Source organism: Pipra filicauda, unplaced genomic scaffold (genome assembly GCF_003945595.2).
Source record: "Pipra filicauda isolate LSUMZ 115617 unplaced genomic scaffold, ASM394559v2 scaffold526_size363937_pilon, whole genome shotgun sequence".
NCBI classification, from domain to species: Eukaryota; Metazoa; Chordata; class Aves; order Passeriformes; family Pipridae; genus Pipra; species Pipra filicauda.
In genome coordinates this window covers 111424-138249 of record NW_024104672.1, presented here as the reverse complement: position 1 = coordinate 138249, position 26826 = coordinate 111424, and the positions used below count along the sequence as shown (strand labels likewise).

The following is a 26826-nucleotide window of genomic DNA, read 5'->3' as shown; positions in this document are numbered from 1 at the left end:
ACACTTTATAATAATTGATTTGGAGAAGGCAACAACATGGCCTTTCGTGCAGTTGGCAGATGAAAGGAGATTGTGGGGAGCCACCATTCAGAGGGACCCAGGCAGGCTAGAGGAACAGACTGGCAGGAACCTCACAAAATCCAGTGAGGACAAATGCAAAGCCTGACCGTAGGAAAGGAGATGCCCTTGCAGTGATAATAGGCTGTGAGAAGCTGTGTGGAAAAGGCCCTAGAGATAATGGTGGGCATGTGAGGCTCTGACAGCAAACAGCTGACAGTGTACCAGGCTATATAACCAGGAGCATGGCAAAGAGATGATTGTTCCCACTTTAATCTTCCCTAGACCGCGCCTATAATACATGGTTCAGTAGCAGGAAAGATGTCGATTAACTGGAGCAAATTTAATAGGGGTATTCCATGCCTTCTGTGCCTACGAGTTCACTGTGCATGGTGGGAGGACAATAGACAATGAGCATAAACTGAAACAAAAAAGGTTCATACTGGCTGTAACAAGACATTTTTTCCCTATGAGGACTGCCAAGAAGTGGAACAGCTGCCCAGAGTGGCTGTGCAATCTCTGTCATTAGAGATTTTTAAGACCCAAATGGACAAAGCCCTGAGCAATTTGGTCTGGCTTCACAGATCTCTCTTATTGAGCAGGAGGCTGGACTAGATACTCCCTGAGATCCCTTTGAACCTGAATTATCCCATGATTAATTAGGAACAAATGAACAGTCACATAAAATATGGGAGGGCTAATTTATTCAATAAATATTACCTTGGTCACTCCTGTTGAAATAAGAGTAAAATGCAACCACAAATCCTCTCTGCTGCCCACCACCAGGTGCATATGGAGAGCCCACAACCAGATCAGCATTTCCATCCCCATCAACATCAGCTGCCAAGAGGGACCAACCAAGATTACAGTAGGAATCCTGCAATAAACAGCTACTTTAAGCCTGAAATAGAACTGAAACCACCAATTTTGTAACAAAATAGAGCAACTCACATCTAGAGAGCTAACTAAATTACCCTCCCACTCCTTGGCTTCAGTTTTGTTTTCTTAGAGGGTTTTTGGATTGGTTAGTTGGGGAGTTTTGCCTTTTTTTTTTTTTGGCTATGCATCTTTCTGTTCACCCTGCTGCCTCCCCTGCACTGAGGTACAAATGTCTTTCCACATAAAACTAACCTAGGCAAGCACCTGCTTGCTCCATCCCCATCAGTCTAAATTCCCTTGCAATTTGATTTTAATGTTCTTTTTTCAAGCCCAGAAGCCCCTTTCCCCTTTATCTCAGCTCCCACTTGTGTAGACTTGTGTTGGCCTGGCTAACAGCATAACATATACAGGATATTATATGCTATCAATATACCTGACAAGTTATGGTAACATTTGGCTGAGATGCCAAGCCTCTTCCCTCAGAGCCGAAGTAGACATACACAGCACCCTAAACAGCAGGAAAATAAAATACAGCATGAGAGCATCTGCATGTCAGTACCAGGTACAAAATCCAAGGCAAATCACAAGAAGTGGAACAGTTCTGCAGGGACTATTAATACAACTGCATTTTTCTTATCACAGCCTTCTCACAATTCTGTCTTTTCTACCCCAAACCTAAGAATATTCATGTTGTTATGGGTAAGGCTGTAACCAAGCAACAAACTAGAGAAGTACATTTTCATCATACTGTGGGTAAGATGCAAGGACGGTGCAGTGCATATTTGTATTTGTTACACATCCACTCAGGTGGCTCAAATTTTGATAACTATTATTTAATGCAATGGCAAACAGTGCCAGGCACAACAGATGCACACAATTTTTAAAGGTAGTGGGTCAACATAAAATTTAAATTATCTAATTTCTTTTTTAGACAGATAAGTTAGTAGCTGAAATTCTGAAGAGTTTTAAGCTTAATGGATGTGGTTTAAATCAAAACATTTTACCTTTCAGTTTGCTTGAGCTGAAAATACTCAGGGACCATTACATGGGCTTAAATGGTAAACTGCAAGTCATTAAGCCTCTGTAAATTGATTATTTTAGCAAGTGTGTCTGTGTTCATATCACATTTTAGCTATCATCTGTCCACCTGTGACAGCATATGACAAAGCTCACTGATCCATGAGGTCCATTCCAGACTGTCAGTTCCTAATCAAAAAGAGTACACTTGTATTTCATGAATGGCCCCTTAAATTTCCAGCACATCAGTGCTGCAAAGTCACAATCTGATTTGGATTTTTAATGTGCAAAAAAGGCCACTGAAAGGGAAATATGGATAGCTCTCATTGCTCTAGTCAAAGTATCCACAAAGATTATAAACTTTTGTGTTTAAATTACAATGTCACCTTGAGCAACAACAGAAATTCTCACTCTCATTTCACTGTTCAAATAAAACCAAACAACAAACTTACTTTGTAAGTAAGAAACTGGGATCCCACAGAAGGTGCTCCAATTGCCAGATCTGGCACTCCATCCTCATTAAAGTCCAGGACTGCCAAAGCAGAACCAAATCTTCCTGAAGGCTAAAAGAAAAGGGATTGATCTCAGGAAAATAACAAATTTTTCAAGACAAAACCATAAAAACCTAATGCACATTTGCACAAGGAAGAACTGGAAACAAGATGACAAAAATCTATCAAAGAATTTTTTCTTCTCCCAAGTAATAACCATCATACCAATACACTAACTCAGAATCAATTGTTCTATTTGTGGATGTGGAGGTGTTAAAATACAAGATAACTTAACACAACATGGTGCCACTTTGCTATTTCCTCTTCTGAGCCCAGTGCACCATGGATATTAAGCTTATGATCTTTCCTGTTGATGCAATAGCTGTAAACCACTAAAACATTATATAAGAAGACAGCAGCTGTTAATCCACAGTTTATAACCACAGAAACAGATTAAAAGGAAATGTATCTCATTTCTCTCTATTCTATTCTTTGTGAGTAAAGATATTTTCTATAGAGGATGGTATTTATTACTCAAAAAGGTCATTTGATCCTGCTTAGTTACAAGCCAGCCACCAGCATGTCAAATCCCAGTTTCCTCTTTTATTTTTTTTAAACACATTGCACTCTTACTAAAGACAAACAATTATTTTGTGAGAATTAACCAATTAATTAAAAAAGTAGCTTTAAAGGAATTGAAACATATTGAATTAATATTATTATATTTAAAAGGAAGGGAAAATCACAATATTTTTTAAATGCAGGGACCTGAACGAGATATATTGGGACATACAGAGATATTACCCCACTTATATTCAAGGGCAAATTATGTTTTAATACCTACTTATCTGGCACAGTAATGAAAGTGAACCTACAGATCACTATTGCTTCAATTGTTCCTGTGACTTTAGTAATGGTTATTTTTCTTGAAAAGCATATGACATCCTTTAATCAGGAGGAGAATTTCAGGAATAATATTCATACACATTAACGATACCATTTCTCAGTCAAAATTTACCACATTTTCAGTCCAAAAAATTTAAGTGACAAATATCTGACTTGACCCCTCATCACCTGATGACCTTGTAGTACTTGGTCAGCTTTCCCATCCAAATCCATGTCCTCTCGTGGCAAACCTGACTGGTTACAGTAGACTACATACACCCGTCCTATCTGAACATGGCCCATGGTGCTGTACCCTGGTGCTCCAACCACCAAATCTTCATATCCATCCTGGTTTAGGTCAGCTGAGATCATTGCCCTGTACAGCAAGGGAGTCAACAAAATCAGCATTAGCTTCCAGACTACCACAACAGTAGTGGAAAATAAATAATTTTAATTCAGGTAAACCAAGACCTGTGTTTCCCGATATAGTTTTGTAAAAATCTATGCAGCATTTTTCATATTATATATTTGATTTGTGTTTTCTTGGATTAAATAAAACTAGATCCTTCAAGATTCATCTTCCATTAACGCACATCTGAGATCTGTAGGAACTGCTTTTTACTGACACAAGGCACCTGAGAGCCTTCATAGCAAGGAGCATGAAAAAGGGCTGCTTGCATATGACACAGAATACAAAAGATGAAATTAAGTATCTTTTAAACTGAGCCTCTGATTTAATTGATGGATTTAAAAGGAGATAAGCAAAGGGATTAGAGGTTTCAGTAACATGTTGGAGTTTAGTGAGGGAATGTGGAGAGAAAAGAACTAACTACTGCTAATTTAGCTGGTGTGAAGTAAATGCAAACATTAAATCCAAATTTTGAGTCATAATAAGTGAAGCAAGATGAGCAGCAATGCAAATTTATTTTAGTACTCTCCCCTGTTGCAGGTCAAGCTAGAACCTCTCTGGAAAGAAGAGAGAATATGCTTCTCTCTGTCCTGAATCAATCTTTGAACTCCCTACTAGTCTTGAGCATTTCCAAGGACACTCGCATCATCAGTAATCAACTCACGACAGCCAATTAATTTTGCACAAACATCAACCAACGACTAAAAAAAGCGTAACATAGTTCTCATACTGTTCATAACTAGAGCCGATGTTGGTTCTAATTTTGGCTCCTTCCATTCTGAGCTTGGTCAACATCTGAAAGAAAAGTCTTATGGGCTAACTTGCTGTTCTGAACAGACAACATAAGCCATTCTGCCAGATTTGTACAGCTAATTGATTTGGACCTTCACATTTAAGAGTATCCGAAGAATAAACAATAATATTTTGGTGGATACTCAATATTTTCAGAAATTAAGTGGGAGGCAGGAGGAAAAAAATTACAAACCATCCAAGTCTAGCATAGGGTGAGGTCAGAAAATATGAAGCTACTGGCTTGGAGATGTGCTTAGAAGATTTCTGATGTGTAGCTGCTAATGCTCTCCAGATATTGGTTGTAAAAGCACGGTTCATCAAGCGGAGGGAATTCTGAAATAAAAATAAGGAGACACAAGAATGGTTAAAACACAGGCTGAAACTCTAGAACATTTTGCGACACCTCAAAAACCAAGTCACCGACAGTGGAAATCACCACATGGATCTAAGAAGACTCTGAATCAGGTCATAAGCACCATTTTAGAAAGAGACAAAAATCTGTATGCACTAAATGGAGCAGTGTTAATTGTTCACTGCGATGCTTTGCTGGGAGTTCTTAACCCCCCCAAAAAAGTGATCAACTAATTCTGTAAAATGGAAATACTGGAGATATATTTTGTCCTTTTTGCCACTGCAAGATGTGTTCTAACTTCACTATACAATGAACAAAGTGTAAAAGTTGAGTATTTATGATGTACATATATAGACTAACAATTATACTGTAATCTCCTTGAAGTGAAGTCAGAGGCTATTGCTAATGTCCTGAGACCCTGCTCCATCGTGCAGCATTTCAGACAGAAATGAAAACAATTTTATATAGAGCTGAGTTTTACCTGACACGTCTGTCACTTCTCACTTACTGTTGCCCAAGACTGCATGTTGAAGTGAACTCCTCTTTCTGTATAGTTTATATTCTTCTCAAGTGATTCTGTAAGCAAAGAAGTTGTATTCTTGTGACGTTCATGCTTTGATTGTTTGTTTCTGCTAGAATAAAGAGGGCAGTAATAAGAATTAATATAACTGAATTAATGACTTGAGGTAAAAGGCTCTCTTAGGTTCTACACAGTTCCCCTATACAAAGTTTACTTATTCATGCTACAAGAATCTCAAATTCACACACAAAAAGATAAATAAAAACATCTCTAATTTTCAATAGCTCACTGTCCACATTAGCAGAAGACTCTCCTTTCACCACTAAACCTTTGAACCTCCAGAGCTGTACTTACATGTGGTTGTCCCTGTGCTCCTTTGTGCAATTTATAAACAGAGGGTTCTCAGGCAGGTAACAGCCACTAAAGAAAAATATGCAGAATCCACTTTAAAGATTTTCCTACAATGGAAGTGAAACTAAAAATACAAGTTTTATCCTTACTGATTCCTCTGCTAGAAGTCATCAGTTTTCTCAAGAAACTCAAAATCAGAGCATCATCATAATCCCTAGAAACCCCGCTGACATTTATTTTAATGACCTTGATTAGGTTCTATATGAATCTCATGTTTCTTGAAGGAAACTTAATGTAACATACCCTGTTATTTCTATGAATCTAAAGCACTTTTAATGAAAGTGCCATTCTGGAGCAAAGAACAGAACAGAATGTATTTCAAACATAATTTCCCAAAATAGCCACAGTGATATTTTCCATATAAATGGATGGATTAATTGCCACTGTTGGTCTTATAAAGTTATTTACAGTAAAGCTACATTTGTAAGAGAGCCATACAAAGCTGGTTGTATAAAAATATGAATTTGTGAGTAGAGGCCTGAGCTTCAACACTAGAATATATACTACTACTCTTTGTAATCCTATTTGCTTAAAGTGTCTGAAGGTAATATCTGACATCCTCTCAGAAGGGACATCTTTGCTGACTGGTGACAGCAGCCAGAAGGTGCAGTCTCAGATAGCCAGGCCAGGCAGAACTTTAGGGCATGGCTATGCAACTTTTAAGCAGGTCCTTGAGTATGTCTTAAAGAGTGCTCCAAATTTTCCCTGCTGAGTATCAGCTGGGGATGCCAGAGGCTTGCCTGGGCAAAGGAGTGTGAACGCATAAGAAATGTGAACTCAAGGTAATCCTGTACACCCAGGTAAAAGACATACATAGAAATCCCTTTGTCCAAGAGAGGATTTAAAGCTTAGCACCTCTTCTAGGAAAGAACCCGCCTTTAGAAGGGCAATTAAATGAGTGTTAAAACTTGACTACTGTGTTTCATATTCCAGGACACACACTATACCTGGTTCCATTCTCTAGCATGTGGCTGGTCATCTCAAAAATATTGTTTGTCCAGAACGCCATGTCATCCACTCCTCCAAGGAAATATTCATGGAACTTCTCCACCAGAAATGGAGATTTACTAGCATATCTTGGAAAAAGCTGAGAGACAGGCCACATATTTAGTAAGATGGACTACATTGTCTCCATGCTATCTGTTCATTTTTATAAAGGAAACAGAAGACCAACCTTGGCAACAGCAAGCCTTTCTCCATGCCTAAAAACAAAAAAAATCTTCGGAAATAAAACTTGCTTCACTTAGTATTTAAATATGTAAACAGTTCTTTTCAAGGTTCCTGTATAGTAAAAACTATGCAAGTCATTATATTTCCCTGTTGGTTGTTAAAATATTTTTTAAAGTTGTAATGTAAAAAGTAATGATACAAGCTCTGTTTTTGCCTTTAATTTGGAGGGATTCACAGTTTTTGTAAATGCTGTGTAACTATTGGTAATTAACTGAAACAGAGAATACAGCTGGGCTGTTTAGGGTATTCAAAAGCATACACTGCCAGATATCCAAAGTCTCTTTTGAATTATTCCTAGATTTGAAAGGATCTACATAAAATGTAGGTAACCCATCTATTTAGCAATGTGCACTACTCCTTCATATGTGAAAATTATATTGCTAACTTGCCGCAATACAGTAGTACTTGAAGACACAGTTGTTCTCAAATAAATAGGCATAAATGTGTTAAAGGTATAAATGCATTAAATAGCCAAGATTCAGCATCTGTGGTATAATAATTAATTTATCAGTCATTAAGCAGTTCAAATTTGAATTCTAGTCATTAAAAAAAACTCAGGTGTTTTATGATTTCGGGATCTAGTAGGGGGTCTGTATTTCTGACCTGCATGCATAAGGCATTTCAAAACAGCTATCATAATTTTCCTACATATGTTTCACTTACGAAAACCCAGAAAAAGCTATTCAACTTACAGTTCAAGATACAGCAGGAAAGTACAGTCAGTAATTGTGCTTTCAGTTATGATCTCCTTTCCATAAAATTCCTTATAGATAGCTGCTAGGTCTTTGACAGGCACATACCTAAAAAAGAGAAGAAGGTAATATTATAACAGATTTTCCACATCACCTGACAAAAGATTACAGTTTCTGTAATAAAAATAGCCTGCTATAAAATATTCTAAATTTCAAAAGGCTACATAAGGTATGATGATTTACAAATAGCAGAAAGACCAGGACTGCACATGCAGTTACTCCGTGCACAACACTCTCCGTTTGTTTAGATTCAAAGTCTGTAGAACCTTTCCCCCTATGGCTACTGCTAATAGTGTTTCCACACTGCCCACACTGTTTTCCTGGCTTGATCACATCCTCTTGGCGGATGTCCTCCAGCTCTCTGCTGTGCCAAATCTACTCCTAGACAAATAGACATTTGACACAGCTGTGTCAGAGATTTATTAGTGAACCATGTCTTCTACACCTACGTAAACTACATTCTACTTAATAAAATCAACTCAAATTACCTACTTTATTAGCAGAAAAAAAGTTCTTTATGAGTTTTTTATTTCAGTTAAAAACCATGAGAAAAAAAAATGTGTATATCTAAATCTTCTGCTCATTTTTATGCTTTTGAAACCTGTCTGGATTCAACATCCTCAACTTCCAAAACTTTAAATAAATCTCATATTTCCACTTAACTACGTTATTTAACTAATTTCTAGGACATTCCAGCAAAATGTTTTCACTGGTTATTTTATATATAAAACCTTATAATTCCTTTCAGAGATAAATAATTTAATCTTTCTTGTTTTGTTCCTATACATAAAACGCTTTTTTTGTATCCTTCCAGTTTTTCATGTCAGGGAACAGTACATATGCATATAAGGAACACCAAACCCAGAAAAATTTAAATAGCTGCAAGGGTTCCTTTTGAAAGAAAAATAAAGAAGGACAGCATTTTGTTAAAACACAGTGATTATACAGAATAAGTAAAAATAAATATTAAAGAAGGTAACCTCATTATCTTACCAATTTGATGCCAGATAACTGAATTCCAGCTCAAAATGACTCACTACATCTCCTCCTGAGGATGGAAGAATGCAAAAAACCTACATAGTCCAACAAACTAAACCTGTTAAGTATCTGTCATGGATAACATCACCCATGAAGCCACGTATGGCTATGCTGTCTGTATTTATATGGCAGATCTTCCGGTTATACATTTAGAATACATAAATGGTTCACCTGAAAGTATGCTGCACATTTTATACCTCCAGAGAATAAAAATTATTTACCATTTAAAATCACAGTAGTGACTCCATTTAAACACTAGCATCTTTTCATCTGCATTTTGGCTTTAATCCAACTGTTCATATGCCCTATTATATCTCCTGAAACATGGAGCATGAGGACAGGTATAGCAGGACTTTGCAAGCTATGGGATAGGGCAGGAATACAGGGTCCATATGACCCATTCTTGGCTCCTGCCTTGCATAGGCTAAGAGCCAGAATCACCCACTGTGGTTTTGAAGAGGACTAGTTATTCCAACAGAAGGATCTATGATTGGCAAACAGAAACATTACCAAAATCGCCAGCACTGTGAGCTTCTGAGTATGAACCATGAAAATCAATCTGGAGAAAGAGAAAAACAAGACAACTGCCTGTTTCTTTCAAGATGAGCAGAAACAAACTATCCAAGCAGCCCTAATGTTTACAGGTTCCAAACCTGATCAACTTCATTCCTATGAAATTCGTGACATTGCGTCTTTCCAAAAATCTTCCTGAAACAGGTCTCCAGCTTTTCTCTTCTCCACCACCCTGCCCCCCACAGTCAAAAGCTAGGCTATCCATTCCAATAAATCCAGTTGTATTAATAAATAAAATAATACAGGCTTACTTCTCCCATGGCCTTTAGAAATCCTTGGTCGATGCCCAGGCTATGCCAGCTAACATCTGCCACCATATGTGAGGCAATTCCAAACAGGAAAGCCACCAGTTTCTCTGTAGCCTACACAACAACAATCCGTTTGAAGCAGTATCAGTAATTTTACTCCTGTCTTTAAGAAGAGGTGAGTATTTTATGTAAGTGCATTATACGAGGATATAGGTGAGAAACTCTTACAGTCCAAGAACATAGCATAACAAAGTGTTGATCACTCATTCCTTGATGTTGGAGTCACTTTTTGTGACTAGCTTTAAGCTCTTCATAGGTCCAAGGCCATAGAATTATGTGGCTGATGTCAGGATAATTTGTGTACTTAAAGTTAAATGTGTACTGAAGTGTTTTTCTGGACTGAGGATAAACATTTCCACATTCAAGGAGTGAGCCCCCTCTGCCACCATGGGTGTTGTGCAGGCACACAGAGCAGAGAAGGACATTCCTGTGCACTCTCACTTTTGACAAATTGTTTTTCCTCTCCTCCTACATAGTTCATAGACCATAAACAAGAGCAAATGAGGACTAAGTCAAAGAATACGAAAGTGAGAATTCTAAAAGATGTCTCGTTTTCAAATGGCAAACCCTCAACCAGATCTGACAGGAATGCAAGATCACCAATCGCATCTGAAAGTTTGGATCTATGAAATGTATCATAAGCACCAGACCACAGTGGAGATAACTGACAGACTTTACATGGAAACTGTAACTTTTGGTCTGGTAAAGATGAAAACAGGATTTCAAATGTTCCTATGTCAGGAGAGACTTTAATGTAAAAATGTGGGTTTTTTTCTACACTTCACAAAGGATGAAATTGTAACAAGTGAAGGTGAAGAAAGCAGTTGAAAGCAAAGTCAAAAGCTGATGAAATTTTCTTACCTCTTCCCAAGGCTGAGGATAATTCCTTCTGATGTACTGAATACTTGCTTTGAGAAATGGTGACCAGTGAGTGTCTTCAGACACATCATGGAATATTCCTATTGCAATAAAACTATATCAGTATTTCATTTGTTCTTTGAGGAAAAATGAAAAAAGCCACAGACTTTTGTTCAATTTCATATCACACAGATGATACAACTGGAATCCATTTAATGAGAAGAGACTTATTTTATATGATTTATACTATCAAAACAAAGACTACATTTACCTTCAATGATTTTGGTTTGAAGCATCTGAAAATTTTGTGCCTGCTCTCTTTTTCTGTGCCTATGAGTAGGTACAGTACGATGAAAAGCTGCCTCACAAGCAGAGAAGATAAAGAGAGTTGACAGAGAAGTTGTTGACTAAATTGATGCATTCACTTGTATGGCAGAAAAGCTGATGGGCATGGCAGCCAACTCAAAATATCATGTTTTGGGACAGGTATCAGTTTCCACAGGGCAGAGAAGGGCTATGTCATCATCATCATCATCTTTTTCAACAGAAAGGCAAACTTGCCAAGATACAGTTAGTGTAGGAGTAGAAAAAGGGCAGAGGAAAGCTAGTCTTACACTGTTCTGTTATTGCTGGGGTTTTATATGCTCCTATCCTCTTTGTGACTGATCTGATGGAAACTAATACTTCTTAATACAGAAATTAGCACTAGGCTTTCCATAAGACTTAAAAAAAAAAAGATCATTTTGTCCTCTCAGTTTTTCCCCAAGACAGTATTTAGTAATTAATCCGGTCTGCATCAGGAAGGCCTGGGGAATGAGCATAAGGATACCTTACCTAATATCTTTTCTTGGAAGATGAGCAAAATTCAATACAGTCATAATATAGAAATTAGCACTAGGCTTTCCATAGGACTTAGAAAAAAAGATCATTTTGTCCTCTCAGTTTTTCCCCAAGACAGTATTTAGTAATCTGACCCATTAAATACCCATTAAATTACATTTATCCCGAAGTTACACTCTAAAACCATTTTCAAATGCGTTGTTTTCCTGCTAAGTTTTACAAAAAGGCTTAAAATACTAACAAAAATGGCAGATATTTTTTGCAGGAAGGTGTTTTTGGCCATACTTCATTTCTTACAACATAACTATTTTCAGCCCTACTAAATTCTCTAGGATTTCCACATAAAAATACAGTTGTTAATACCTTAGACTCATATAGCTTTTCTTACCCGCTTTGCAGACTGGTGAATAAAAGGCATCAGGATAAATGCTCCCAGCTTGAAATGCATCTTGGTGGTTTAGTAATAACTGGGGAAAGAATGTGGGAAAAAGGAATCAGAATGCTATTGCACAGCATGAAAACACATTTTACTGCCTATATCAAAGATAAAATTTAAATATCCAGCAAGATACAACTATTATCTTGGTAAAATACACCATGTGGTGCAAAAAACCTTGCTGTCATTTTGCTGTCCTTATGTTTATTAAATCTCCTTTCCAAAAGTCTTCTACTTCTAATACAACTCCTAATACAATAATTCTTCTAATACAAATACTCATGTAGAGTATGACTAAAAAAGATGAAAAAACATGTAAGAAACTACACAAAGTATATATATACACATTGGTATAATTGTTACGTATTTGTAAAAGTATTCAGACGGAGTCAAATGATTTTCAACAGAAAAAAATACAGTCTTGGCACAATGTTGACACACATATTACTGAGAATAATAACAAAAGGCAAGAAGATGGACAGAAAAACATTGAGAAGAAAGCTGTACATAGTTAAGCAATAATGTGCTTCGTACCTGTCTATAATTAACACTCCCTTCATTCTTAATGAAAAATTCCAGAGCTCTATGTGCTGAAAAACAACATATTGAAGTATTGATTTATAGGTATTGTGTCCACGTCCGTGTTTTGTTAGAAGCATTAGCAAAACCAGAATACACCACATTTTCATATCTAAACCAAGTGGCACATGCATGAAACATGATTTCTCACAGAATTATGTACCTGTGAGAGGGTGTGTTTTCTCACCTAGGGAGCTAATGAGGAAGTGCTGCTTCTGTGGCAGACTTAGGCACTTGAGGTCTCATCAGTCTGTCTAATCCCCAGGTCCCAAGCTGACCAACTAAGTTAAAATCACAGGGAAGTGAATTCCCCATGTCCAGAACTGAGCTACAGCAGTGAACTGAAAGGATCACAGCCAGCACATACAGAGCATGGACCATAAAGCTGTAGCTGTACTTATGTTTCACTGTTGCCCTTAACTTTGAAAAAGGTACCTTGGGAATCAAGGTGGATGTTTAACAGTTTGATTAATTTTTAACATGTATGAAAAGCAACAAAAATCCAAAGTCAGCAAGGTAAATAACACTGTTTATTCACTGAATAGGCAGGCATTCTTACTGTCAAAATCTTTATTAAGTGTAACGAGAGAATGAAAAAAATTGACACTACTTTCCTTTAATAAAGTCTCCTATTAATTAGTGTTAGGAATGATCCATTAATACTATTCTAAAAATACCCAACATTGTCATTAAAAATATTTATAAAGTAAGACTAAATTTAATTTGTTCCTTATCAAATAAATCACATCACAAAAACCAAAACAAAACGCAACAAAAATATCCCACCACTAGTGTTCTGGAATACGATATAGACAAACTGCATGGGTTTGAGTGATCTTTCATTTTGAATTTAGATCACCCACTGATCTAAACAACCCTTTATTCAAATATGTTGAGATACCTTAAGGACCAGTCTTGGACCAAAATAGGAACAACAGCAACATATTACTCCTACTGCTACCACTAATAATAATAATAAATAAATCATCTATAATATTATGGTTCAGACATTTCAACACACATCTCTGTTTCCAGTGTGGGAGAGTCTCAGTTTGCCAGTTTGCTTTTTGTGCCTTCCATCTTCCTTTCACTTTTCTCATTACTCAAGTGGGCCCAGGTCCCACAACTCCACTTTTACACGGAATTTTGTGACGTGTCTCCATAGTTCCACAGAGCCCCACAAGTCTGACAGAAGTCCCTGGGTGAAAAAGCCTCCCCACTCAGACCTGCCTTCAGCAAGAAGTCTGTGGCAAGTAGGACACAGCACAGCTCTGCGGAGCACACTGAACACGATTAACATTCTGAACAGGCAGAGCTTTTCACCATTTTAAAAGCACTTTCAGAAAACTGTCCAGGGTAGACTTTGGTGCTGGTTTTGAGTCAGAGGACTTTCTTTCTGCAATTTGTTGTTTGGTGTTTTGTTTGTTTTTTGTTTTGTTGGGCGTTTTTTTTTCCTGGAATACTCAGTGTTTGCGTTTCAGGAATACTTTCATCTAATCATCATAGACTTTTATGTGCACAATAAAAGCACTCACTTTAGCAGCAGAAGAGCTGATCATAGTTTAATGTCATTTTTAAACAAATGGTTTAAATTAAACAATAGACCCCAATAGTTCAGTGTACACAATACTCCTCAGACAACCAAGATCTTTAAATTATGTAAACACAGGTTTTCTGCTATATGTTTCCTGGTTTAGAAAAAAATGACTGCTTGGGGACAGATCTGTAAGCTCATTTCTCTTAGTAGATCTTTTTGCAAATACACTCCATTCTAGCAAATCTGTTATTTCAAGTCTTCAGAAGCTCATACTCAGTAATTAGAGCCTCGAGCTGGCAAAGATGTATGCACTTGCCTAACCTCAGGCATATAACTTCTCCTATTGATTACTATGGGTTTCTTGACACACCCTCAGGCAAAGCAAATGGTTCCAGGATACTGACTGAGGGAACAACACTCAGTAAGGGAACATACTCTCAGTCTCGAATGCCAGCCTTTAACTTGTTCAAAGTTGCATGCATTCAGTATTAAAGTCTGAGAAGATCACCTGAATAGAGGCAACATCCTACGTTTTACCGTCTGTTTGAGCAATAGATTTAGAAACTAAACCAGAAGAACAAACAATTAAAACTGTCAATTATTATGAGTAAATGTTTCAAAATAACCTCAGACTACTCGTGTCTGTACTTGCAATAACTACAGCAGAAGCCAGATTTTAAAAATAACATAGGCAAACAAGAAATTAAAACCAGAAATATTCTCCATTTTCATGTTCACTCAGTTCTCTCCTTCATTCTCTACAAATCTAGGCTGTTCAGGCTACAGAGAGCAACCTACCAGGAAGAGACAGAGAACAAAATTTTCATTATGATACAAACACATTACAGCATTTTACTATTTTATGCATTTTATTTTAATACATAGTGATTTGAAAACAGATCTACCATGAATGACTTGTGTTATCCTTTAGTTTAAATATAACAATCCCATGAATTGTCTAAAGTATTCCTCTTCTTTCTCCAAACCAAACTCTGTCTGCGTAAGACTCACAGACAAAAACATTCCAGTTACATAATGCTGGTGCTTTAGAAGATGGAAAAATACTCACATCAATTCAACCATTTTGCTTATAAAAACAGTAAAGTTTCAAACTCCAAAATCAAACTACTCATCTATCCTGTGTGTTATTCAGATTTTTTTTAATGATGTAGACTGCTCGCTGCTCTAATATTATTTCCTCTCTTTGCTTTCCAGCTGAACTTGAATTTACTTATCTTTACAAGCAACTCAAAACACAAGAAAATTCATTCTGAACATGTCTTACCTATTTCAATATGTGTTGAAATTCCACATGGGATGCATCTTTGACAGAAATGGTACAGTATAATCAGGAAAACAGACCAAATCTTCAGACCAGCCATGATGCTGGCTCAAACTGTGGTTTTCAGAAGCCTGGAGCAGTAGCGCTGTGACCTTTGCAATGTAGGTTACGGAGCATGTCTTTTCTTTCATACATACTGCTGACACAGCAAGTAAACAATTGCCATATTTGAAAGGCTATTTTATACCAATGCTTTTTTTTACCTCAAATAAAGTAATCTATAAAAAAAGAAATGATCTATGGGTGTTCTCCCCTCTTGAATTCTGTCATATCTCTGGGGTTTGAGCAGTGTACATGCCATCACTGCACAGCAGCAGTGAGATTTCTCTATACAATAGCAAAGCAAAGAGCATCCTACCACTGTTTGCCCAGCTCATGCTGCACTTGCCTTACAACAGCTACATCACATTTCACAAAAAAAAAAATCAAAGCCAATTGTCAAAGCAGTATTAATAAAAAGACAGTAGCTCCTGACACTGCTCAGCCTGCGGGCACAGCCACATTGGTTCCCAGTGAGATGGTGGCACCAGGCAGGGGCTTCACATGGACTGACCACAGCTGTCATGGGACCCGGTGGTCAGAAACTAGAGTCACTGGCCAGTGTGCCCACAGGCCCCCACGGGCTGGTGCTCCCACAGCCAAGCCATCAAGCTCAAGTCAGCCTGGAGGAGAGGAGACTGAGAGGAGACCTCATAGCAGCCTACAACCTCCTCACAAGGGGAAGCGTGGGGACAGGCACTGATCTCTCTAGTGACCTGAGGGAACGGCATGAAGCTGGCTCAGGGGAGGTTTAGGCTGGATATTAGAAAGAGGTTCTTCACCCAGAGGGTGGTCGGGCAGTGGAACAGGCTCCCCAGGGAAGTGGTCACAGCACTAAGCCTGACTGAGTTCAAGAAGGGTTTGGACAACACTCTCAGGCACATGCTGTGACTCGTGGGGTGTCCTCAAAGCCAAGAGTCGGACTTTGATGATCTCGTGGGTCCCCTCCAACTCAGGACATTCCATAATCTTATAATTATAACCCTCCCCTCTCCCTCTGGGAAGGGGCGTCTCGATGGTGCAGGAGTAACGGGACTTATGGAAGCAGAAGCCAATTCCCCCCCCCCAACCCCGTACGCTCCAATCCCTGCCAGGGACGACAAAGCTCCCCAGCCGGGACCGCCGCCGTTCCCTGCCGAGACGCTGCTTCGTGCCCGGGCCCTGCGCGGCTCCTCCTCCGGGGCGGCGCGGGCGGGCCGTGCCGGGGCCCCGCTGCCTGTCGCCGAGCGCGGCCATGGCGACCGTCCTTCCGCGGGGCGCCGCCGCCGCCCGCCGCCGCCTCCTCCTGCGGCTCCCGCCGCCGCTCTCCGCGGGGCCGGCGCGGGGCGCCAGCCGGGCGCTGCCCGCCGCCCTGGTGCGCCGGGGCGGCCTGGTGGGCGGCCGCTGGGTGGAGACGGCCGCCGCTTTCGCCGTGCAGGACCCGGCCAGCGGCGAGGAGCTGGGCCGGGTGTCGGACTGTGGCGCGGCCGAGGCGCGGGCGGCCGTGCGGGCCGCGCACGAAGCCGGCGCCGCCTGGGGCCGCCTGCCCGCCAAGGTGAGCGGCCGCGGGAGGGGGCGGCGAGGGGGCCCCGCGGGCGGGGAGCTGCGGGCGGCACCGACCGGGGCTCCCGGGGCTCCGCTGCCCCGTCCCTGCATGCGGCGGCCGCGGCAGCCTTGTCTCTCCCTGCCAGGAGAGGAGCTTGCGGCTCCGCAGATGGTACGAGCTGATGGTGGAGAACAAGGAGGAGCTGGCGCGGATCATCACGGCCGAAAACGTGAGTAGGGGGACGGGGCCGCCTCTGCCCCCGTGGGCACGGGCACTGCCCTGTGCCAGCACTCGGACTGGGAAACCCGACACAGAGATGCGAGCAGCGAAATAAAGTAAAACTGACCGCTAACAAAACACCCTGTGTGTATCTCACCAGTTAGCAACCCTAGCTTTTTTGAGAACTTAAAAAAGTTGAGGCGCATTGTGCGTTCCCATTGCTCTACTAGGGCATTGGTTTGATGGCAGTAGTAGGTAACCCGCAAAAGCCAGAACCCACGTTTGTGCTTCATGGTGAGCCATGTTGTCCACCTAAACTGCGGTCCTCATGGCAGGAATGTTTGTGTTTTATCAGTGTCATTGACTGGGAAAAAAACTGCAGTGCTATTAAAGCAAGTCGCCAGGTTGGATTCACATAGGCTGCTTTAGTTTGTACCACAGAGTAGTCTGGGAGCTCACAAACGGGTGTCCTTTCAGATGAAACCTTGTTGGAAGATGCTTCAAGCGGCTCCTCTGTAGTGTCATAGCTGCTAATGGTCATTTAGTCCACGGGGTCAGCCCTGGAGACAGTTCAGAGTAATACTCCCAAAACAAATGTCTCTGGCATGAACTTGTAACTGTTTTGCCATGTTTTGGTTCTTTCTTCAGAAAGGCAATAGCAGCTAACTGCAGAGTTTGTAAATAAATACATATATTTGCTATTGCTCGTTGTCTTGAGCCAATATGAATCCAGGCACAGCATACAAAATGTTGACTATACAGTCAATGATAGTATATTGAAGCTGCACAACTATTGCTGCTGCAATCATAGAATCGTTTTTGAAGATCTTAGAGTGTACCTGATAGGGAGGGGACCATAGAGTACTCTGAAAAAAACAGAAACCGCAAAATTACTTGAATTTGTTTTTAGTGCTTTAGTTTGCTGCTTACAATGTATCTTCAATTTGATTTAATCAAAGGGAAAGCCTCTGAAAGAAGCACAGGGTGAAATCGTGTATTCTGCCTCATTTCTGGAGTGGTTTGCGGAGGAGGCTCGCCGGATTTATGGTGATGTTATTCCAGCGTCTGCAAAAGACAGAAGAGTGCTGGTGCTGAAGCAGCCAGTAGGAGTGGCAGCCATTATAACCCCAGTAAGCATTGCTGAACTTTTTTGAATCACCTGGATGTTTTCAGCTCAGCCTACAGCATGGGGCCGTGGCCTTATGGCTCCTCCAGCTCTGGAAAACACCCCTGAAAATTTTAATTTCTACCTTCTTCCTTGATCGGCAGTGCTTCTTTTTAGTATTCACTTAGGACAAAGTACATCATGCACAACTAAACACAGAAAATGTCAGTTATTTCTGCAAAAACAGGTGGCAGAATTTTCCCAACTTGGATTGTACTTTTTTCTCTCACCCTAGTGGAATTTTCCCAGCGCTATGATTACCCGGAAGGTTGGTGCAGCTCTGGCAGCTGGCTGTACAGTGGTAGTGAAACCTGCAGAGGACACACCTTTATCAGCATTAGCTCTTGGGGAGGTGAGCGTTCATTTTAAGCTTTATCTTAGCAGTTGACTGAAGCTGTAAATGGGGAGTCAGATGTGCTTTGAAGGTAACTCTGGCCCCCTTCATACTTGAAGAAAGGGCAAACTGGCTGACTTGATCCAGGGGTTTTATTTTAGTGAGAATCTTTGGAAGTTGCCTCTAATATGGTCTAGATCCTCAAAGAGGATTGGGCTGTTTAGCCACACAAAACATTCTTATATCTTTCATTTGGTTACTTTGAACAGACAGCTTAAACCAGAGCAAGCTGCTCTCTTGATACTGTGGCATCTATTACTAGTTGTGCTGAGCCCTTTTGGCTTCTCTTGACTTACAGACTAGTTTCTTCAAAACAATTAACAAACATTGTGACTATTCCTAATGCAAAATGCACTGATAATGGAAATTCTGTTTTTCTTTTGTTGCAGCTTGCAAACCAGGCTGGAATTCCAGCAGGAGTGTATAACGTTGTTCCTTGTTCCAGACAACAGACAGCAGCTGTAGGGGAAGTGCTGTGCACTGATCCACTGGTATCCAAAATATCTTTTACTGGCTCTACAGCAACAGGAAAGGTACATAAGTGGACAGAATATCCATGAAGATTATTACTGTGGTTATACTGGAAAGGTAGGGGGAAAGTGTGTGCCTTTATACGGAGCCTTCTTTTTTGGCTGCTGTACACAGACTGCCCAAAGAATTGTGTACTTCTTGAGATACTGCCTGTTTGTTTAGTATAAGTACTTCACAGAAGGATGCTTGTCTGCAACTTCTTGATAACTGCCCTTTATTAAATTATAATGTGAACAGTTTTACATAAGATGTTTTGTTCTATATCGATAAGGTGACAACATACTAATAAGAACACTGAAACTGAGTTTCAAAGGTACTATTCAGGAATGGCTCCTGCAGTTGAGAGAAAGTGTTAGAGAAGCAAGGCTCAGGAATCTCTGCTGTCAGCTGTAGTCAATAAGCAATCTTGTTGCCATCTAATGAAATCACTAAAACTGCAGAGTGTGGCTAGAAAATGATAGAATTCTATGGGATGGCTGTATGCAAAATTAAAAAAAGATCTAGTATCAAGAGAAATCTTGATCCCAAATTCTGTCAGATCTTGGAAAACTTTTCTAAGAGTAGTCAAGATTTTATTATTGAGAAAGGATCAAACAAGCAAACAGAAGTAACAATATTACTGTGTAAAAGCTTGACCTGACCTTAAGTTGATCAAAATCCTTCTCTTCATTAGTTCTTGGCCAGAATTTAAAGATTTCAGTGAAGGAAATTTATTTTTGTTTTTGTTAGAGAAAATAATCTAACATTATAGAGAAATGCAGATTATTTCCTTGCCAGAGTTAATTTTTCACTGCCTCATGTCCATGATTCCACAGTTCACATCTGGCAGAGGTACAGATTTCTCTGTCTTTTTTGTTGCCTACAGATATTGCTGAAACATGCAGCTGGCACTGTGAAGCGAGTTTCCATGGAGCTTGGAGGACACGCTCCTTTTATAGTGTTTGACAGCGCCAATGTGGACCGTGCTGTTGCAGGAGCCCTTGCTTCTAAGTATAGAAACTCGGGGCAGGTGAGAATTAACTTTTTTGTCCTTGTTTCTAGAAAGTGAAGAGTTGTACATGTAGTTAAAGCTATAAATAAGATATTTTTTGTAAAAGGAAAGCACAGAGTACTTCATTGTGAAGATGCTGGATTCACACATGGCTGTGGGCACTCAAGCCAGTCATCAGCAAGTCTGAATAGCAACACTAAAATCCTATATATTTTCACAACATTTGTGGCAGTCACTGAGAAGAAAGATGTTCACTAGGACCCCTCACAAGAGCTTGAGAAGTGATAAGGCATTTTGTCATATTCTTTGTTAACATTACATTCCTTGGAGAACTAGAACTGTGAAAGACACCGTCCTGCTTCAGTCTATTAAAAGACACTGACAGATAGTTTTTTTCACAGTGAGTAGCTTAAAAAAAGTGGAAGACAGGATTTGAGTGTACGTTGCTTCAAATGTATTTTAATTAATAAAAATTAATAAAAAAAATTTCCAGAACAGTCAGCTGAGACGGGCTGTTCCAGCCTTTTGGGTATTACCCGTACATGGGAACATGAAGTTGATGAACTCCAGCTTTAGATAAGCAGCAAGTTTTCAGTGGGACTGGGAGGTTGTTTTGTGTGGAACATGTTGCTTGAATAACAGAAGAAGAAGACATAACACTAATCTTGGGAAGAAAGAAAGGAAACAAAAGTAGACAAGGACCACTGAGGGATCTGACCCACAGTGGACAAGATCTAACATAAAAGGCACCACTACACTGTTCTTGCTGTACAGAAGGATAAATTAGCTGTTCCTTCTGAGATACCATAGCCATCAGAGCAAAGGGGAAGCACAAATACATAGGCCATTGAAAGCACTTAGAAACAAATTCCAGGAAGAAAGCAAAAGAGACCCTACACCACCAAATGGGATTTGAGTTTCTGCTGCTCACTCCAGCATTCTGCAGTTTAATTAGAAGGTATTTTGTGTGGCTTCTGGACCTTGTTTGATCCATATATGTGAGCCTACAAAACTCAGAAAACCTTTACCCAGTGTAAGCAACTTCAGCAATGTGACGTATTTCACACACATACTGACAGCTTGTTGTATTTCTAGAGTGAAATGGGTGTCAAAAGAAATGGCATAGCAAGGTAACAGCTTAAGGTGAGGGACAAGAGGCAGAGGACATCAGTGTTGTAAACTGATTCTGTGGCATGAAGGCCAGAAAGAATTAATGGATAGATTAAATACAATATAAACTACTGTTAAGTTTTTTTCCTTTTCATGTTTGTTTTCAGACTTGTGTCTGCGCAAACCGTTTCCTGGTGCAAAAGGGAATTCATGACGAATTTGTGGAAAAGTTTGCTAAAGCTATAGAGAAAGAACTACATGTTGGAAATGGATTTGATGCAAAAACTACCCAAGGACCACTGATAAATGAAAAGGCAGTGGAGAAGGTATAAATAAAATACTTTATTTTTGACATTTTAGTTTTCTTTTTATGATCCATAAAGTAACTTTAAATTTATATTTCACCGGTTTTGTTTTATTAGAATGTATTTGCAATGTGGCTGGAAGTCTGTTTTGTCCTCCAAGTCCTCATGTACACATAGACAAACAGATGTGGACAGGTCATGTATCATTCCCCTATTTCCATTAAGGGAAGGAGAGTCCTCCTTTAGGGGAAGCTGATTCCTCCTGATTACTTCCTAGCTGTTCTCAAGACCATTTACTGAAATTTGATACACTGTGAGAGCTGTGTGGTGATCCTGCAATTCTGAAATGCTATGACTGAAAACTTATTTTGAAGAACAGTGCCTCTGTTTGGCAAAACCTCAGCAGAATAATTCATCAGGGTTAAAAATACCAGAACTCAGGATGTTGCAATCACTTGAAACTTTACGTCCATGGTTCAGGTTTTCTGTTTTGGATGACTCGTGACTCCAGGATTTATTTTTTTTTTTAAATCCTAATAAGACACATTTTCTTCCTAAGATTAAAGATTACTAAATTATGTGGCTCATACTTTGTAAGATATTATGGCTCAGTAATATGCAGGCTTGGTTTGAATCCATTCTACTTGAATGCTGCCAGATTCTCTCTGTCTATAAAACAATAGAATATGAAAAAAATTAGTTATTTGGGAGACAAAGGACTTGTTTTCTTTCCTTCATGCCTTCCCTTTGTGCATCACAAAAGTGTAGTGTGCATATCACATACAACTATATATACAAATAAGCAAACACTGTATGTAGTCACTTAAGAGCCTTTCTGTAATTTCAAAGGACAGTATTCTAGGTGGAGAATGCTGCTTTAGTTTTCTTATTAATTTGTTGTCTTTAGATGAATGTAGATGTAGGGGGTGGAAAATGTTCTTGCCGGTACCATCTTGAAAGCTGTCTGTTTCTTTTCAAATGGCCGTCATGTATTTCTGTTTTCATAGTGCCTTATCACTGGTATAAGATATAACTTCTAGTCCTGCAGAGACTTTTTCTCATATTAAATGTAGTCTTTTAATTTCAACAGAAAAGTTGACTCTTTAATATTGATGAGACTGGGGCCATACTCAAAGTTTATCCCTCTGAAATTATATCAGACTGAGAGAAATAAAAATTCAAGAGAAATTAGATTATATTGCAAGTGATCCTCTGAAAACTATAAACCTCTCTTCAAGATTTTCTTTTTTAACACTGGAGACTATTATTTCTTCAGTGAGAAATGTACTCTTTTTCATTCTTAAATGCTGACTTTTGAGATTTTTGTTATGCATACCTCAGGTAGAGAAACACATCAAGGATGCAGTTTCTCAAGGAGCATCTATTGTGACTGGAGGGAAACGACACAGCTTGGGGAAGAATTTCTTTGAGCCAACATTACTTAGTAACGTTACAACAAAAATGCTTTGCACCCAAGAGGAGACGTTTGGCCCTTTAGCGCCAGTTATCAAGTAAGATTATTAATTTTCCAGATCAAAAATAACAATTACAAAACCAATGAAAGATTATTTTGAATAAACAAGATTTGAAAGGCAGTTTTTTAAAAAAAATTTGTATGATCACACAAGTCTTGTAATAAGACTGGGGTGCACGTGTGAAAACATACTTTGGTTATGTGGTTTGTTTCTCTCTTGGCCTGATTTTAGCATCTCTGCAACTTTTTGCAAATCACTTTGTTTTAAAGTGTATTAATAGTTAAGCAAGGGTAGATAACAGAAAAACCTTCATCAGCTTCATATCTGTGGTGTGAAATAGGAGACACGAGTTTTGAGTTTGTCATGTGATTTACTAGTTCTAAATTTTTCTGACAGAGGATGACTTAGAGCTGTCTGTTCTTAAAACCTTCCCTGCCTCTCTGCAGAGCAATTGGATGTGATGGAAGAACATCCAGTTACCTCTCAGAGTTGAGAGTGCTTGTGTAGTAGGGGAAATAGGTGGGCTAACCAATGTGAAGTAAATGTTTTAGCTACCAGTATCTAGGGAAGATAAAGGCAATCTTAATTTTAACTGCTAGTATGATTTAAGAGAAGAGGTAGACACTCCTCCATTGTTTCAAAGGGAAAGTTAAATTACCTATTTGAAGTACACTTTTGGGAAAAAATAATTTTTATTTCTGATAAAACTGCTTCTTGCCAGTAAGTCAGCAATACAGTAGGTGAACTGCAAGCCTCATTTTTATTTTTTCTTTCTGTTGACAGATTTGAGACTGAAGCAGAAGCTGTTGCTATAGCAAATGCAGCTAATGTGGGTTTAGCAGGTATGCCTCTTTGTCAGATAAGTGTATTTCTGTGGTTTTAAGAGCTGTAGTGTGATGTGGTGATGATTTTGAATGTCAGTAAAGTCTCTTTTTCACAGTATTCTGCAATTGTTCTTACTGATTTTCATTCCTGTATCTCTGTGTCTGCACGGCAGGATATTTCTACTCCCAAGATCCAGCTCAAATCTGGAGAGTCGCGGAACAGCTGGAAGTTGGAATGGTTGGTGTTAATGAAGGCGTAATCTCATCAGTGGAATGTCCTTTTGGTGGGGTAAAAGAGTCTGGCTTAGGGCGAGAAGGTTCAAAGTATGGCATCGATGAATACTTAGAAATAAAATACGTCTGCTTGGGAGGCTTATAAAAATCTTCAAAAAGCACAATCCCAACAGCTTGGAAAAGAGTGCTCTAGTTTTAATAAGCTTCTTGAAGCAGAAATAAGTATGAATGCAACTTCTACCTTCTTTAAAACTAAGTAACCCCGTTCTGTGTGTGTAAAGATATTTACAGTATTCTGTGCTGCCATATGTTTTTACGTGGTCTTTGTTTATACCTTCAGTTTTTCAGCAATGTGATCAAAATGTCCATCCTTTTTAAAAAAGAGTAGGGATGCACATTTATTATTCTTGGATTATCTCTGTGTAACTGGGAGAACTTGGAGGCTGGTGCATAATGAAAATAGACTATAACCTATGTCAAGGGGAAACTAGACCACCATTTTCTAGTACCTTTCGTGTTTCAGTGTGGATGTGGGAGGCTTTGGGATGGCGGTCTCCCTTTAAAATTTTGTGTAAATACTCACATTTTCTAACGTGCTTATATGACATCCTTTAGAAGCAAGTGTGTCTTTTTTTTTTTTTTAATTATGGGTGAATCTGATGGTTACCAAACGTGAAGAACTGCTTTTAGCTACAGCTAGGCATCCACGTAGGCAAACAGACAGCTTTTTCAGTGCTGTAAATGCTGACTGCAGAAGCCCTATTCAGCTTTTGGTCTCTGAGCAAAGAGCTGTGATTTATGCCTAACAGCTTGCACGCCTAGGATCAAATATGGCTCTTGTTTGATGTGTCTTAGCCCCAGCTCTTAGTTCCAGTCCTAGGAACGGGACAGTCCAGGACAAAGAATTGCTGGCTTAGTGAGTAGCAGGAGGAAGATGGGATACTTACAGGAATAACTTGCAGAATTGTAAGGGGACAATATAAGGGCTGTGTGAAGAAAGCACAAGTGGTGACATGATGATATAGATAAAACTCCCTCCCTTCCATGAAAAGACCATGACTCTCCTTGAGTAGAAGTCACGCAGTGTCTAAAGGAACATTACTCCACCTCCAAAGAATACGAGCAGATAAATGGTTCCATCCCTCTGGGCTTTGTGCCTTGAACTGCATTTTTGGTTATGCAGGTGAATGTCCATTAGGGAGGAAGACTTAAAAACCTTTGAACATGGCTAACTGTATGACCTAATAAAGATTTAAATAGTAGTGATTAGAGATGAGACTTTGACACATCACCTCACTATTCTGTCATCTTCGAAAGATGATGCAAAGCTTCCTTAATATGAAATAAACAGTGTTGTTTAAACATTATTTTAATGGCAGTCAAACAAAGCACTTTTAAAAATCAGCACTGCAGAGGCTAAGTGGAATAAATTTTGTTTCTTGTGTTCATTATTAAAAATAAATAAAAGACTGCAATGGAGGTCTTCTTCCTGTAAACTAATGAATGTACCCCATGAAATGGGATATTTTAAGATATTTTATCCCATCAAGCAAAGGTAACACAAGCCCTGGGGAAGGAAGCCAAAAGGTTTTGTTCACGGTTTTGGTTTGTTTTTTTTTTAAAGCGCACATAAAGTAGCATTGACTGCTACTTCTTATTTTTAAATATTTTTTATGGTTATATTTGTGTAACACTTGAGACCAGATGGGTCTGGAGCACATTACCTGTCAGTAGTGTGTGTGCATCGTGCCAAGCAAAGGGCAGTTAAAGGACACTTACGGCCCTTCCAGTAATTCCCAACACATTTATGGTAGTGAGGACTTAGTACTGTTACCTGTGCTTGTTGCCAAGTACAAAAAAAGGATGGCCTATTTCTACACTAGTTGCAAGAAACTTTCTTATATCCAGCTTCTAACCTTACACTATTGCGCACATATCCTGCCTGAATTTGGGGAATACAATGTTGTGGAAGAGGAAACTGTTTGCCAGCCTTGGCTGCCAATGTGTGTTTATTTCTAACTGAGAGGGTAACTAGGTAGAAGAAGGTCATAACTTGGTGCCTGGGTACCACAACACAGTGATGCAGGCACAGGTACAGCTGTTGTACACGGGTAGAATATCTGCCACTGAATGCTGACATAAATTATGTCTGCCTGTGGATTGCAGTATAAGGTCAAAATTAATCATCTCATTTACAGCTGTATGACAGTGAAGTCTTGAATGTGAGTGTACTTCCTGGGACAGTGCAGTTGGAGGATAAATTCTTTAACCCCCTGCTCTCTTCACTGCAAAATTACTGATCTGATGCGTTGATACATTTGAAATCTTAATGTCTTTTCTGAGAAGAGCACTTTTAATGAGTAAATGTTTACCTTTTTTCCTAGCAAATAATACCTTTTACTATGCCTGATAGCAAGCACAAACCATAAATAAAGATAAGGTATGTAATAAACTTTAAAAATACCTTTGTCTAGATTGGATTGTGGTTGGATTCCAGCATAGTATCCTTGTGTCAGTAAGGTCTACATCAGTTAAGCACAGAATAATCAAAGTTGTCTTCATAACAAAAACTGTGATTCTTCAACAAAAGACTTACTTGAATTCTCACACCTTAGTTATGTCGATTGCACTTGTGATAGTTTAGCAATTTCTGGATATTAAAACTGTGATTAAAAATGTTTTTAGTTAATAAATAACTTCTGTGAAAG

At 39.2% G+C, this 26826-nt stretch overlaps 2 protein-coding genes across 4 annotated transcripts in view; one reads left to right on the top strand and one right to left on the bottom strand.

Annotated features, from left to right (window-relative positions):
• GPLD1 (glycosylphosphatidylinositol specific phospholipase D1) overlaps positions 1–16633 on the bottom strand; it is a 24108-nt gene extending 7475 nt beyond the window's left edge. Inside the window, exons 1-18 of one of the 3 annotated variants that reach the window (XM_027734132.2) lie at positions 16423–16633; positions 15250–15442; positions 12383–12438; positions 11801–11879; positions 10576–10673; positions 9658–9768; positions 9344–9392; positions 8789–8843; positions 7736–7843; positions 6988–7015; positions 6761–6900; positions 5757–5822; positions 5391–5514; positions 4724–4863; positions 3519–3705; positions 2406–2516; positions 1370–1444; positions 778–934 (exon numbers count right to left, since the gene is read on the bottom strand). In XM_027734132.2, coding sequence (XP_027589933.2) covers positions 778–934; positions 1370–1444; positions 2406–2516; positions 3519–3705; positions 4724–4863; positions 5391–5514; positions 5757–5822; positions 6761–6900; positions 6988–7015; positions 7736–7843; positions 8789–8843; positions 9344–9392; positions 9658–9768; positions 10576–10673; positions 11801–11879; positions 12383–12438; positions 15250–15346 — 1681 coding nt within the window. In that variant the 5' untranslated portion in view covers positions 15347–15442; positions 16423–16633. Of the gene's footprint in view, positions 1–777; positions 935–1369; positions 1445–2405; positions 2517–3518; positions 3706–4723; positions 4864–5390; positions 5515–5756; positions 5823–6760; positions 6901–6987; positions 7016–7735; positions 7844–8788; positions 8844–9343; positions 9393–9657; positions 9769–10575; positions 10674–11800; positions 11880–12382; positions 12439–15249; positions 15848–16422 lie in introns of those variants that run through there. The other 2 variants (XR_003543196.2, XM_027734133.2) reach the window with 2 other exon arrangements.
• Positions 16546–26826, top strand: ALDH5A1 (aldehyde dehydrogenase 5 family member A1). Its single transcript, XM_027734129.2, has 10 exons — positions 16546–16879; positions 17016–17099; positions 18049–18219; positions 18490–18606; positions 19038–19181; positions 20045–20188; positions 21448–21606; positions 22927–23096; positions 23844–23902; positions 24058–26826. The coding sequence occupies exons 1-10, from the start codon at positions 16580–16582 to the stop codon at positions 24261–24263; spliced, it is 1554 nt and encodes a 517-aa protein (XP_027589930.2). The 5' UTR covers positions 16546–16579; the 3' UTR covers positions 24264–26826.